The sequence below is a fragment of the Oryx dammah genome, unplaced genomic scaffold, assembly GCF_014754425.2.
Source record: "Oryx dammah isolate SB20612 unplaced genomic scaffold, SCBI_Odam_1.1 HiC_scaffold_6, whole genome shotgun sequence".
Classification (NCBI taxonomy): domain Eukaryota; kingdom Metazoa; phylum Chordata; class Mammalia; order Artiodactyla; family Bovidae; genus Oryx; species Oryx dammah.
The window spans coordinates 13,570,761-13,585,700 of NW_024070190.1; the positions used below are offsets into that span (position 1 = coordinate 13,570,761).

Consider the following 14,940-nt stretch of genomic DNA (forward strand, 5'->3'; position numbering starts at 1 on the left):
AGCTCGCACAAGAGCAGCCCGCTCGCCACAACTAGAGAAAGCTCACACAAGACAGCGGAGACCCGGCACAGCCAAACATAGAACTAAAAGAATTCCTGAGAAAGTTTCTAATAGGTATACATATCCTCTTATTATTTTGATGCTTGTCTGTACCTGGTGTTACAGATCAAGAGTGAAAGAGGTAAACAACATGACTGAAATGTTTGGCGGGGGGTATCTGTGGGGCTTCTGGTTTTTTTTAACTATTTTGTATTGGGGCATAGCCAGTTAACAATGTTGTGATAGTTTAGGTGAACAGCAAAGGAACTCGAGCAAACAGCCATGCATATACATGTAACCATTCTCCCTGTGGGGCTTTATTATTAGGTTGGTACAAAAGTAATTGTGGTTTTGGACCGTGAATTTTAAATCATTATAACTAGGTTCAGGCACATCTTTATTAATCAAAATAGGAGCTGTTACAATCAACACATTTTTGCCAGTGAGAAAAAAGTTTATTTCTGTAGCATAAAAATGCATGCTTTGGGATTTGACGAACTCTTCAAAAGCATTTTCTGCTTTCTGCTGGTTGTGGACACATTTTCCCTGCAAAAAGTTGTCAAGATGCTTGAAGAAGTGATAGTCGGTTGACAAGAGGTTAGGTGAATGTGGTGGATGAGGCAAAACTTTGTAGTCCAACTCATTCAAGTTTTGAAGCATTGGTTGTATGACTTGTAGTCAGGAGTCGTCATGGAGAAGAATTGGGCCCTTCCTGTTGACCAGTGTTGGCTGCAGGCATTGCAGTTTTCAGTGTGTCTCATCGATTTCCTGAGCATACTTCCCAGATACAACGGTTTCACTGGGATTCAGAAAGCTGTAGGGGATCAGGCAGGCAGCAGACCACTAAACAGTAACTGTGACCTTTTTTTGGTGCAAGTTTGACTTTGGGAAGTGCTTTGGAGCTGCTTCTCAGTCCAGTCACTGGTTGTTATATAAAATCCACTTTTTGTCCCACATCACAATCTGATTGAGAAATGGTGTATTGTTGTGTATATTAAGAGAAGACAGTACTTCAAAATGATGATGTTTTTTGGTCAGCTCCTGAGGCACCCACTTATCAAGTTTTTTCGCCTTTCCAATTTGCTTCAAATGCCAAATAACTGTAGAATGGTCGACACTGAGTTCTTCAGTAGCTTCTTGTGTAGTCGTAAGAGGATCAGCGTCAGTGATTGCTCTCAGCTGGTCATTGTCAACTTCTGATGGCCAGCCACTACTCTTCTCATCTTCAAGGCTCTTGTCTCCTTTGTAAAACTTCTTGAACCACCACATTAGCGAATTGATCATTAGCAGTTCCTAGGCCAAATGTGTTGATGATGGCACAAGTTTTCTCCACTGCTTTATGACCCATTTTGAACTCAAATAAGAAAATCGTTTGGATTTGCATTTTGTCAAACCTCATTTCCACAGTCTGAAATAAATATAAAATAAACAGCAAGTAATAAGTCATTAGCAAAAAAAAAAAAAATTAGGTGAGAAATGTCATTAAAATGTTATATAACATAACCACATTTATTTAAAAATGTATTTCAGTATCAGCAAATTTAACAACACAAAAGCTACAGTTACATTTGTACCAACCTAATATCTAGGCTATTCTCATTTTCCATGATTGAAGTTGGCCAGGTGGTCATTGGGACAATAGATAAGGTGGTAGAGAGGGTGAGGTTGGTCATTAAGGCTCTCAAGTCGGCCCAGTGGCCCCTATCCATGCGTGACATCCAGCTGTCCGTGTGACTCCCCCACAGGTCATGAAACGGGTCCGCACGGAGCAGATCCAGATGGCCGTGTCCTGCTACCTCAAACGCCGGCAGTACGGGGATGCAGACGGCCCACTGAAGCAAGGCCTGCGGCTGTCGCAGAGCACCGAGGAGATGGCTGCCAGCCTCACAGGTACCTTGCCCCTCTCCCAGAGGCAGCAGTTGGCCCAAGTGCCTCTTCGAAAGCCCGTCATAACACGTCCTCCCTTGGAATCCCAGGGCTTTTGAGCTGTTCCTGATGTGTGCGACTTTCTCCTTCCCTGAACGGGGCCAGGGTCATCTCTTTCCTCTTGCATGGGCCCCTCCCATCTCACCTGGACCTCACTCATGGAAGGCCAGGTTCTCCAGGATGAGTCCTTTGGGAAGTGGTTGGAAGTGTTGGCATCATACGCATATTCCTGAGACTTACAATGTGTTTTTGTTGTTTGAAATTGTTTTGAAATTGGATTTGGATTTTTTAGAAAAAATTTTGAGAAATTTTTCCTGCAGTACTTTTAGATTGGTTATAAGCGTCTTTAAATGGCCAAGGGTGAAGCTTGAGATTACAGTGCTTTCTCTAGCTCAGCCCTGGCTCCTCATAAGAAGCCCAGCAGGCATCTGCCTCCTTGTCTTCCATGTCAGACTCATTCACTCTCCGTCACCCTCAGACTCAGGTGGCTTCCCCTGACAAGGGCGGGGCCAGATGATGGACTTGGAATAGATTCCTGAATGCCTTACTGTTCCTAGTAAGATGGCCAGTGTACCAATCATGAGTAAGTCCTTCTGAGCTTGGCATCACAGTCTTGGGTAAGCGCCTGCTGCCTTGTCTTCTTTGGAACCTGTGCTGCTGCTGATAGACAATAGGGCAACCACTGTAAAATTTGTGTTCTCAGTTGTCTTGATTTAGATATAATGGCAAATCAGGAGACGGCCTGTTACTTCTAGAAAACTGCCAGGAAAAGTGAGAAGCATGAAATGTGATTATCATAAAATTTTATCCTGAATAATTTAATTGAGTAATCTGAATAATAATGTCTGCATTCAGCAGACAGTCTTGAAGGCCTGCCAGTGGCCGGGTGCTGAGAAGTTCTAGAGAGAGCTGAAACTTGATCCTGGCTTCTGTGGTGCTTCCCATTACAGTTGGGCAATGAGGCAGGTAAATCAGCATTCGCGGGAGAGTGAGTGACAGAGTGAGTCCTGTGAGGGGGGTACTCAGCCTCTATGCAAACAGAGAACATACTCTTTACAGGAAGATCAGCAGGTCAAAAGGGCTTCCCAAAAGCTCTAATGGTTCCCATAGTAAATCATAGAAAGAGTGAGCTGAGTTTCCAAAGAACCATTAGGAGCTTATCAGCGGGGAGAGTTGAAGGGGAGCATCCAAGGTACCAAATGTGGATTTTTGGAAGATGACTCTGGTGTCTGTGTTAACCAAGGAAGGGCCAGATGAGAACCAGGGGAGCTACTCAGAAGGCTACTGTATGATCCAGTCTGAAGTGAGGACAGCCTGAGCTGAAAGGCTCAGAAGAGTGAGGGGAGGACGTGGTGAGCACTCGTGACTGAGGACTTGAGACTGGCTTCCTCACGGAGGGGCAGCAGGAGAAGGAGGCTGTTCCTACATGTGCAGCCTTCCATCAAGTCTCTTGAGATTCGGAGGGGACACTGATTGTTCTCACCCATCTCCCCATCTCTGTGTGTTGTATGTCATGGCTCTGCATCCTTGCTGCATAAATTACATCCATGCTTAATTACACGTGTGTCAGTGTTTCATCCAGATTGTTGCTAAAGATGGCTCCTCAGTCCCCAGGCACCTTTTTCCAGTCCTGAGGTTCCCACCCGCAGCAAAAAGGGTAGGAGAACTTTGCTTTTTGCAAAGCATGAACTCACAGAATGGTGATGAAGTGTATGTTTACGTCCTGAGTATTGAGATTCCAGCCTTCTTCCTCCTCCCATTACTGAGAATTTTGGCAGCCAAGCACCTACTGACCAGGAAAGTGATTATCGCTCGTCCTGGTGAATCCGCCCTGCCGAACAGAAGAGACCTAAAGACATCACCAGGAAGATGCCATCCGTGTCCTCTTGGGTGATAAACCCACGCCCAGAGTTCTTATCAGCTCTGTGATTCTGACTTTCAGAAAACTAGAGACTGTTGGTTCAGACCTTGAAAGAAACTGATCTACTTCACATGAAAAAATGGAAGCGAAAAGAAATGATGAGAAGCATCTTGGAGAAAACAAACAGCAGAAAGAAGAGAAACCTCAGCAATATCATCACTGATGGTCTTAAAACAAGAGAATGCTATTTTGAGAGGAAAAAAGAACATTCAAATGTTTGTGTTGTTGGTGTTCAGTTGCTCAGTCATGTCCTACTCTGTGACCTCACGAACTGCAGCACGCCAGGCTTCTCTGTCCATCACAACTCCCGGAGCTTGCTCAAACTCATGTCTGTCATCCCCTTCTCCTGCCTTCAGTCATTCCCAGCATCAAGGTTCTTTTTTAATGAGTCGGTTCTTCACATCGGGTGGCCAAAGTATTGAAGCTTCAGTTTCAGCATCAGTCCTTCCAGTGAATATTCAGTTTGATTTCCTTTAGGATTGACTGGTTTGATCTCCCTGCAGTCCAAGGGACTCTCAAGAGTCTTCTCCAGTACCATAGTTCAAAACCACATATTTATGTATGTACATGTACTTACATGACAGTACAACTGAGAAATCATTAGAAGAGTTGAAAGTTTAGAAAACCTTCCACAGAGTAGAGCAGAAAGATAAAAAATGGAATCTGGGAGAGGTTAAAGGATCAGTTCTGGAGGCCTATCTGGAAATTGTATGAGTCCCAGAAAGAGAACACAAGAGAGAGGCAACAAAATGATTCAAGAAAATTGCTCAGAATTGCAAGATGTGAATTTCTAGATTGAAAGGGCCCCCTGGATGCCCAGCACCAAGGTTGAAAATAGACCTATCCCAGGGCACATGATACAGTACCCCGACCTGTGCTCAGATGCGTCCAGAGGAGTCTCTCAGGAGTCTCTGCACCTCTCCTCTCATCCGGCTCATGCATCCTGTGCTTTATACCTTTTGTTCCTCTGCTGTCACGTCACTGGGTGTCAGGAAGGGCAGGTAGATGTGTCAGTCATACTTAACCAGAAGCCCCAACGTCCTTTGAAAATGTATTGAGATGCCCAGTGCTACTGATGCCCCTCAACACAATGATTGTCTTTCTGTATGCATCTTGTGTGTCTCTTCCTCTGCAGTCCAATCCGAATCTGGTTGTACCAACATAGTGTCCGCAGCCCCTTGCCAGGCAGAGCCCCAGCAATATGAAGTACAGTTCGGACGGCTGCGGAATTTTCTCACCGGTAAGTACTCAGCACCAGCACCTTTTTTTGTCAAAAGGGAGTGATGCCCATTTCCCTCAGAACCTGCTTTGTTCCAGCTATGGTTTAGGTGCCAGGAATCCAAAGGTAGTTGAACACAAGTCTTGTATTCACACTTAGAGTTTGTTGCAACTCCTGAGAGTTAAGTCAGGAGGTTAAAGGGCTCTGAGCATGCTCTTCACTAGTCCATGGCCTTCAGCACAGTGACTGCGACTTGTGCTGAATAAGTGGAGGCTCAGTCAACCCCGTAAGGATGCCTCCTTACATGCAGTGGATGTGAAATGGACGTTGCCGTCACTACCAGTAAGACATCTCAAAATGGCCTTTTCCCCTTATTTCCAAAAGTGCAAGAGAGTAATAATACTCATGAATCAGCAACACAAAAAATTGAAAGTTGTAATTTAGACCAGTCTGTGGGTGGTGTAATAACCGTGGAAATACAGAACCAGTAGATACGAATTATAATGAGGTTTCATAATTCACTGTTTGACTTTGTCACTTTTAAAAATGAAGTCATGTAGCCTGTCTGATGCCTTTAGTTCCTCATATGTAGAGTGAACAAGGCTATTCAAAGACAAAACCAAGTGATTTTGACTAGTCCTAAGACAACTGATTATAATTTTAATTTTGGAAAGATGATTACAATAAAAGTGACTACGTTAATTCTGGTTCTAATCAAAGTCTTTTGAGTACATTCCTTCCACAAAACACCTTGAGGTTCAAGAAATAAAAAACTTTCTCTGTCCTCAACAGATGGAGAGTAATTAGCCATGTATTGGTTAGTAGAAAATTATAGTTCAAATACTTTGAAGTTGTTTTATTTTTCTTTCCTTATTTGAACAATCCTTGAGTTAATAATTTTAGTAAGCAATCAAGTATATAAACCAAAAATAATATACCTGATTACACACTGAGCGTTCTAATTTTACTTCACCCTCCTAGTGGCTAGTGTTTTAAAGCAAAGAATCCACATTTCCTGCATTGTGTAGTTGGGCAAAATGACCAGTATGTTACAGGAGATAAAGGTTACAAAATAAAACCCTAGAGAGGGTTATCTTATCAGTTTCACAGATGTTGAGGGATGGGATTCATTAAGTAGAGAATAGTCTGTTAAATTGTTACAGAAATTTAAAAATTGTGAAGATTAACAATTTAATAAAGAGTCTGTTTAAACTGTAAAGAAAGAAACTCCAGTAAGATCATTATATCATATGAATGTTAAATAGAACAGCGATCAGTTGCTTTCTGTGTTGGCTAAAGATAAAAAAAGAAAAATCGGATTTATAAAAAAAATTTCAATCAGAGGTAAGCAAGAACTTAGAGATGAGATATTTTTAACTATTGGCATTGGTTTTTGAGGCTTTAAGCAATTTTTAAAATTTTTTAAAATCTGTTTTTAGAAAATTATTTCACTTGGTTTTTAAAATACAGCTATGATTTCCCCTTTATAGATTTTTCTCATCAATCTAGTGATGAGGAAATTGGTTTAGAAAGAAATGCCTGGCCTCATTTAGCCCTTCTCTTGCATCCATTCAGACTGAGTGTACATGAGGCACTGATTGCACTGGGGCTAGGGTAACAGTAGAGTGCGTTGGTGGGGGGCCTGCCCTCTGATGAAGGAGCCAGACAACTTGGGAAGCTCCAAATCTGTCCCTGAGATAGTCTCTATTAGCCTTTTCCTATGTAATTTCTCATCTTGTTTCAAAACTGAGAAAGTTTTAATTCTTCAGTTCTTGGTCACAGGTTATTTTGAGAGGGAGAATATATGGTTTTTCCTTACAGAGTGCTTTTTCCTGGAACATTTTTCTCCACCATCAGGTCTCTGAAGAGTAGTCAGCCAAATCAAATGAATAATTATCTCCTGAGCCCCAGGATAGAAGTATAACATATAGTCATTAATCTGAGTTGGTGATTAATCCTAAGAGGGCTAAAAGTCACAGTTTTTGCGTGAAATGCGGCAGTAGGGGAAGTGTTTTCATGGACCAGTATAGAGCCAGTCGCAGGGTACTGAGTCCGCATTTGAAGTGAAGGGAGAGAGAGGTTGGGGTGTGGCAGTTAGAGGTGGCCTTCTTTTAAGGGGGTAGGCTTTACATTAGCACTTGAATTTCAGACATCTGTGGAAGAGAAGTAGAAGGATTCGGGCTCTGTGCAGAGGCATGAACAGAGTGGCAGAGGTGGTGATTATGCTTTCAGGAACCTTGAAGGAGCCCTTTGTTGAAAATGGGCTTTCAGATTGGAGATAAAGGCAGAATGGAGGCAGGATTTGACCACAGGCTTAGACGTGTGACCTTCATCCTGCGTGATGGAGACAGGCCCGGGTGTGACTGTGGGTATGGGAGCAGTGGACAGTGTGTGTGTTACGGGGCGATGGAGGCCAGCCCAAGTGCACAGAGGCCCTGAGGAGGGAGACAGGGCTGCGGAAGTGGAAAGCGGTGTCTTGAGTCCATAGTTCCATCGTCAAGGTGAGATATCCAGGAGTAAAGGAGGGAGAGCTGAGAATGACGGGCTTGGAGTGGGGGGCGGGGGGAGGTATACTGGGCAGAAATAAGTCAGGTTTTACTTTTTACATGGTTAGGATGACGGCATCCTGCTGCATAGCATGTGAGGTACAGAACTCAGCATCAGCTACGGGAAAGTACAAATTAAAGGCTAGGAGATGAAAAATCCTAAAGGAAATAATGGAGAAAGTGAGTACTAAGGCTGTAGCACCTGCAGTATGTTTCTTCTCTAGAAGCCATGGGGTGAAAGGTTCTGTGAGCTCGCCTGTTGGGCCCTTTTCTCCAAGACACTCAGTAGGCAGAGCATAGACAGTCACTCTGGATCTGAACCTGGGGATACCTGGCACTGTTAGATACAGCTTGGGTGTAAGTGCCTGGCTCATAGAAGGCATACTTGCAGCGGTAGTTCCTTAAAGTGAGGTCAGCCTTTGGAGAGCAAGGTAGGAAGAGGAGCTCACAGGCATGGCTGGGAAGGGTCAGGTCAGGGGTGCTGCCTACAAACAAAGGAAGGTGTTGGGTTGTGTCTGAAGGCCCAACCCTGTGGAGAAAGGCCAGGGAATGAGGACTGGTGTTTGTTTGACTTAGTGTCCTTTCAGTAAAACATAAGGTGTATATTATGATTACACGGGAACAAGATTAAAATTGAGCTAAAACTTCAAGTTGATGTCACCTTGTTCCAGATATGTTGATGGGAATTTTTAAAGTACTGCATCCCTGTTTCTAGATGGCTATGTTTTGTGTTTTTTTATTCTGAGCTTAGCAAATTAAAATACCTCTCATTTTCAAAAATAAGCCTGAAACTTAAGATTGTAAGGAGTTGAAAACAGCCCTTCACCCCAATAGAACATATTGAATGTCTAATTGATAAAATTGAATCTTCTTGTTAGTATTTTGAGATTGAAATTTTCCAGAGGTCTTCTAAAGAATTATAGTATTCAAAGAAATACCAAAATCTATATTAGTCAGGGTTATCTAGAGAAACAGAACCAATAGAATGGAATGTATATATAAAGAAAGAGATTTATCTTGAGTTGGCTCACATGATTGCAAAGACTGACAAGTCCAAAATCTTCATGGCTCACATGATTGCAAAGACTGACAAGTCCAAAATCTTCATGGCTCACATGATTGCAAAGACTGACAAGTCCAAAATCTTCAGGGCAGGCCTACAGTCTGGGACCCAGGAGAGCCACAGTTCATGTCCAAAAGCAGTCTGCTGGGAGAATTCCCTCTTCTTCTCTTTGTGCTCCTAAAACCTTCAGCTGATTGGATGAGTCCCACCCACATATGGAGGGAAACCCACTCTGCTTAGTCTACTGATTTAAATGTTCGTCTCATCTAAAACATTTCCTTCACAGAAACATCTAGAATGTTTGACCCAATATCTAAGTGCTGGGTCATAGCCTCATTGACACATAAAATTAACCATCATAAGTCTACCCACTATGAACTTGGCACCCATACCCATCTTCTTAAAAGATAATTAATCTCCAAATAAAGATGATTAACAAGGTCATAATTCTGCCTAACACTCAGTACAGCTATATTTGGCCACTGGGTGCAAATAGCCGACTAATTGGAAAAGACCCTGATGCTGGGAAAGATTGAAGGCAGTAGGAGAAGGGGGCAGCAGAGGATGAGATGACTAGCTTGCATTGTTGACTCAATGGACATGAACTTCAGCCAACTGTGGGAGATGGTGAAGGACAGGGAAGTTTGGCAGTCGGTGGGGGTCACATAGAGTCAGACAAGACTTAGCAACTGAACAACAACCAAGAATTCCCTAATCACTTTCTCAGAAGAAGAAACAAAGTCCGCAGGTAATGTTTACTCTTCCTGAAACTCTGTGATTTGAATGCTGTGATATAGGGACTTCTAGTGGCCCCGTGGTCAGGACTGCGTGCTTCCACTGCAGGGGACATGGGTTCAGTCCCTGGTCAGGGAACTAAGACCCTGCATGCCATGTGGCACAGCCAAGAAAGGAGTAAATCCTGTGACGCAAAGTCAGTGTAACTTATATTCTCTGGTAAGGGGATAAGAAAAGAGAAAAAACAAAGATATTTGCTTACGTACAGATACTCACACCAACATGTTCACAATAAAATAAGGAGGAGTCCTCATAATAGCTACAGTTCTGGGGTCTGAAACTGGTCACATGCTCAGAGCTGGTCTTCAGCTGCCTTCTTCTGCTCCCCGTCCAGTACTGCTTTTGCCTTTAGTCAGCACCTCTGCTGGCCCTGGCTCTCTACACGGTGGGTGACGCAAGCCTTCGCTCCTGAAGGGTCTGGACCGCTGCTAGCCCTGCCTTGGTTGGGTTGCTGCGTTTGTTTAGTCACCTTCACCTCAGGGACGGTGGCACTAAGATGCCGTGAGTGACCTCCTCTGTTGCAGACATGCTCTCCTTTCCCCCTGTGGAGCAGCAGTGCAGCTTCCCCGTGGCAGTCAGGCTGTCACCCAGGGCCAGCACCAGAGCACCCTGCGCCTGTTGGCTCAGAGGCAGGAGCCTACAGCAGCTGGGCAGCAGCCCTAATTCAGTGTGGAATCGCTGTAATTGAAGTTCATCTTGTAAGAATGCGTTTGAGTGGGGGCATGTTTATCCTTAAATGCACATACTATGCAGTTAATTCACCTGTGGTAAGATGAAATAGAGCATTAAGCAGGGGTAGCATGCTGGAATCATCTCCCTTCTGATTAGAGAGATAAGTGCCCTAATTCAGTATTCCTGAGTCTTGAGACAGGTGTGGATTCCTTTCCATGGAATAAGAAAAGAAAATGCTGTCAGAATGTTATATAAGTGCTAAATTAAAGCATTTTTATATTATTTACTTAGGTACATACAGACATTACACTAGATACGAAACTTTTATGCTTCCTTTATTTTGTTTGAACCTAAACTCGTTTACAAATAAAGTACAAGCAAAATCACAAAAAATAAAGTTCAGATTAGCCAGTGAATGTAACAGATGGATTTTGCCATAAATAGCTCACTGTTCCACATGGACCGAGGTGCTAGTGCATAGGCATGCCTCCTTGCTGGCCACTTGCCCCTGTCCACGTGGCCCTGGAGCCTTTGCTCTGTCACAGCTCCCTGCCTTCCCTCACTCGGGTGCCACACACACACCTCGGTGTTATTCTCATCAGCCTGTGACAAAACTGGACACTAATGTCAACATTCTTTGCCATGTGGTTTCATGGTGTTTAAGTCTCACGTTGGCAAATTATTTAGTTTTAATGACGTGAAAAGATTCCTCTCATAAATTACCGCTGCAAAGAGAAGTTGTCCTTTTTAACCAACAAAATCAAAATGAGTACACTGACAGGTGTGAGACACTTAGGGATGAACAATGTCGTCTTAGCATTGGGACATGCCAACCAGAGGTCTGTACATGTAAGTGAACCCACTGAACCAAGAACTTTGATGTTACTGCAGGAGATGAGAGCACTAAGACTGTATGCCAGTACTTGCTAAAGACCACCCAGATAATTCTGAATTTACCTGTGTTTACTTTTTAAATTATCAAATTAAAGTTTCTGTGAAGAACTCAGTCTCCCCAGAATCCATGTAGGGTCTCTGCAAGGTCTGAGATCCCAATTTGAGCAACGCTAATGCACTGGGGAAAATACTAACCCAAAGGCCTGGATACAAGCTCCTTTGAATGCGTGTGAGAAGAGGCACACTGTTTAGCCTCTGGGCATCAAATTCCAGGTTTGCTGGCCTTCTAGGTCTGTGATCTTCCTTCCTTGGTCCAAAGGCTTTGGCTTCAAGCTTCCAAAATTTTGTGCTGGGCTTATACTTCAATCCATAGCCTCAGAAAATAGGGTCCTGGCCAGAAGGGGACTGTGTACTCCACAGGAGACCATGCTGGTTATAAAGGCTTCACTTCTTTTTCCTTACAGATTCTGACTCCCAGCACAGCCATGAAGTGATGCCTCTCCTCTACCCTCTCTTTGTCTACCTCCACCTCAACCTGATCCAGAATAGTCCGAAGAGCACAGTGGAAAGCTTTTACAGCCGCTTCCATGGAATGTTTCTGCAGAACGCCAGCCAGAAGGATGTCATTGAGCAGCTCCAGACCACTCAGACCATCCAGGACATCCTGTCTAACTTCCGGCTGCGAGCCTTCCTGGACAACAAGTATGTGGTTCGTCTGCAGGAAGACAGCTACAACTACCTTCTCCGCTACCTCCAGAGTGACAACAACGCCGCGCTGTGCAGGATCCTTGCCTGGCACATCCATCTGGATGTGCAGCCCGCCAAGAGGACGGACTACCAGCTCTACGCCAGTGGTGGCTCCTCCCGCGGCGAGGGTGGTGGCCTGGAGCCCGCCGACATGCCAGCGCCCATCCTGCAGAATGAGGCTGCGCTGGAGCTCCTGCAGGAGAGCATCAAGCGCGTCAAGGACGGTCCCCCCTCCCTCACCACCATCTACTTCTACGCCTTCTACAACACAGAGCAGCTGCTGAACACTGCAGAGGTCTCCCCGGATAGCAAGCTGCTTGCAGCAGGCTTTGACAACTCCTGTATAAAACTGTGGAGTCTGCGTTCTAAGAAGTTAAAGTCTGAACCCCATCCCGTAAATGTGTCCCGCATCCACTTGGCTTGTGATTTCCTAGAGGAGGAGGTAGGCATATCAGTTTTTCTTCCCTGTACCTGCCTTACTAATGTGCTCCGAGTATTCTTACCAAACATGACAGATCTTACAGCAAATGGACTTCATTATATTCCTCACCGTATAAGTAATGCCAGACTAATGCTTGGTAACCTGTAACGAGTGAATCCCTGCTAATGGCCAGCCTTGGCCAAGAGGAAAATGTTAATGTGAGCTGAACATCATTAACGAATGGTCAGTATGTATTACTACCTGGAATGTGGATATCATTGCTGAGCCTAAAGACCTTTAGCTATGTGTGTGAGTGTGCATGTGTATATATATAAGCAATCAGAAGTAGGATTACTGGGTCAAAAGGTATATTGCTGTTTCCCAAGAGTAAACTAGGGTGCTGTTTCTCTTTCCCCCACCCCCCAACCCTGGGTGCCCTAGGCCTTCACAGCAGTGCAGTCCTCTGACTTCTCCCAGGGTGCCCTGTTTTCGTCCAGCAGTCAGCGTAATGATCTTGTTTGCTTTGATTGGGGGTGGTCATTGGAAAGGGCAGGCCTAGTGGCCTGAGTTTCAGGTCACTGAGAAGCACTGGTTCAGAAAAAGCGAGGGCAAAGGGAAATAGACGTGGAACTTTAGTTCACCTTGCCTGAGAGTGGTGCCTCGGAATTTGCAGGGAGAATACCTTTGTCATATCACCATTGGAATTAAGGTAGCTCAGACTCAGCTTACTTTGGATGGAAAATTCTTTGCACTAGGTTGAAAGGTTAAGGGTTTCCTTAAAGTCATTCAAGTTAATTTCCAGTTGCTGATAAAGGTGTCAAGAATATTGGATGTACAGAGTCAGCCTTTTTTACCTATTCCTGTTTTCTGAGTCATTTTCCAGTTAGCATGGCCTTTGAGTCTTTGCTTCTTGAAGTTGAGAGAGGAAAATTAGAAGAGTTTGTTATGATGAACAAAAATCTAAATTCTGATGCACAAACTTTGATTTCTAGAATCTGTAGTGCCTTCCAGAATACTTTCCATTGCATATTTGAATTATTAAGTTTCTTTTCATTGGGGACAGTTCTAGCTTCTTGGTGGCTCTTCACATGCAGTGAGGGATACTGCCCTCATCTACTCTGAATTTTCTATTTAGAAAAATTACTCCTGCTGACCTTACTAGTTTTGATGATATGATACTGGTTTGGAGATTAGTCTAGGTATTAATATAAAGGAAGATAGCAAAGGTAGAAAGATAGCTGCAAAGATGGAAGGAACATTAGATTAAAATAAAAATTTTTAAGATTCCCCCCCTGGCTACCACTGAATTTTATATGTGAATTTTATCTCATTTTTTTAAAAATCAAGAGCAATAACCAAACTCTTCTGTGTAAGCATAAAATTACCCCCAATTCAACTGGATTTACAGCACTGTCCTCAGCTTCTGCCGTTTGCACTGGAAGGTAATCTTGATTAGCCTCAGGAATCGGTTTGATGGCCCAGCATTGCTGCTTCAGTCACCCCAGTGCCGGCAGCTGCCTCGTGGTAGAAACACACGGAGTGGAGAGCGGGATTGCCCTGCCACTTTTTTTTTTTTTTTCATTTTATCAGTAATATAATTTTCCTTGATTTTTTTTCACTTTATTTATTTTTTTGGAGGCTGATTACTATACAGTATTGTATTGGTTTTGTCATACATTGACTTGAATCCGCCACGGGTGTACATGTGTTTCCCATCCTGAATCCCCCTCCCACGTCCCTCTCCATACCATCCCTCTGGGTTATCCCAGTGCACCAGCCCTGAGCACTCTGTCTCATGCATCAAACCTGGACTGGTGATCCGTTTCACATATGATATTATACATGTCTCAATGCCATTCTCCCAAACCATCCCACCCTCGCCCTCTCCCACAGAGTCCAAAAGACTGTTCTATACATCTGTGTCTCTTGCTGTCTCACATAAGGGTTATTGTTACTTTCTTTCTAAATTCCATATATATGCCTTAGTATACTGTATTGGTGTTTTTCTTTCTGACTTACTTCACTCTGTATAATAGGCTCCAGTTTCATCCACCTCATTAGAACTGATTCAAGTGTATTCTTTTTAATGGCTGAGTTATACTCTATTGTGTATATGTACCACAGCTTTCTTATCCATTCGTCTGCTGATGGACATCTAGGTTGCTTCCATGTCCTAGCTATTATAAACAGTGCTGCGATGAACACTGGGGTACACGTGTCTCTTTCGATTCTGGTTTCCTCTGTGTGTATGCCCAGCAGTGGGATTGCTGGGTCATATGGCAGTTCTATTTCCAGTTTTTTAAGGAATCTCCACACTGTTCTCAATAGTGGCTGTACTAGTTTGCATTCCTACCAACAGTGTAAGAGGGTTCCCTTCTCTCCACACCCTCTCCAGCATTTATTGCTTGTAGACTTTAGGATCGCAGCCATTCTGACTGGTGTGAAATGGTACCTCATTGTGGTTTTGATTTGCATTTGTCTGATATTGAGTGATGTTGAGCATCTTTTCATGTGTTTGTTAGCCATCTGTATGTCTTCTTTGGAGAAATGTCTATTTAATTTTTTGGCCCATCTTTTGATTGGGTTGTTTATTTTTCTGGAATTGAGCTGCATAAGTTGCTTGTATATTTTTGAGATTAGTTGTCAGTTGCTTCATTTGCTGTTATTTTCTCTCATTCTGAAGGCTGTCTTTTCACC

General features: G+C 43.6%; 1 protein-coding gene across 3 annotated transcripts in view; it reads left to right on the forward strand.

Moving 5' to 3' along the window:
• The window catches only part of TAF5L (TATA-box binding protein associated factor 5 like), a 33,443-nt gene that overhangs the window by 10,203 nt on the left and 8,300 nt on the right, over window positions 1-14,940 (forward strand). For all 3 annotated transcript variants that reach the window (XM_040242784.1, XM_040242783.1, XM_040242782.1), the window contains 3 exons: window positions 1,785-1,929; window positions 5,022-5,126; window positions 11,540-12,264. In XM_040242784.1, the coding sequence (XP_040098718.1) occupies window positions 1,788-1,929; window positions 5,022-5,126; window positions 11,540-12,264 (972 nt within the window). In that variant the 5' untranslated portion in view covers window positions 1,785-1,787. The remainder of the gene's footprint in view (window positions 1-1,784; window positions 1,930-5,021; window positions 5,127-11,539; window positions 12,265-14,940) is intronic.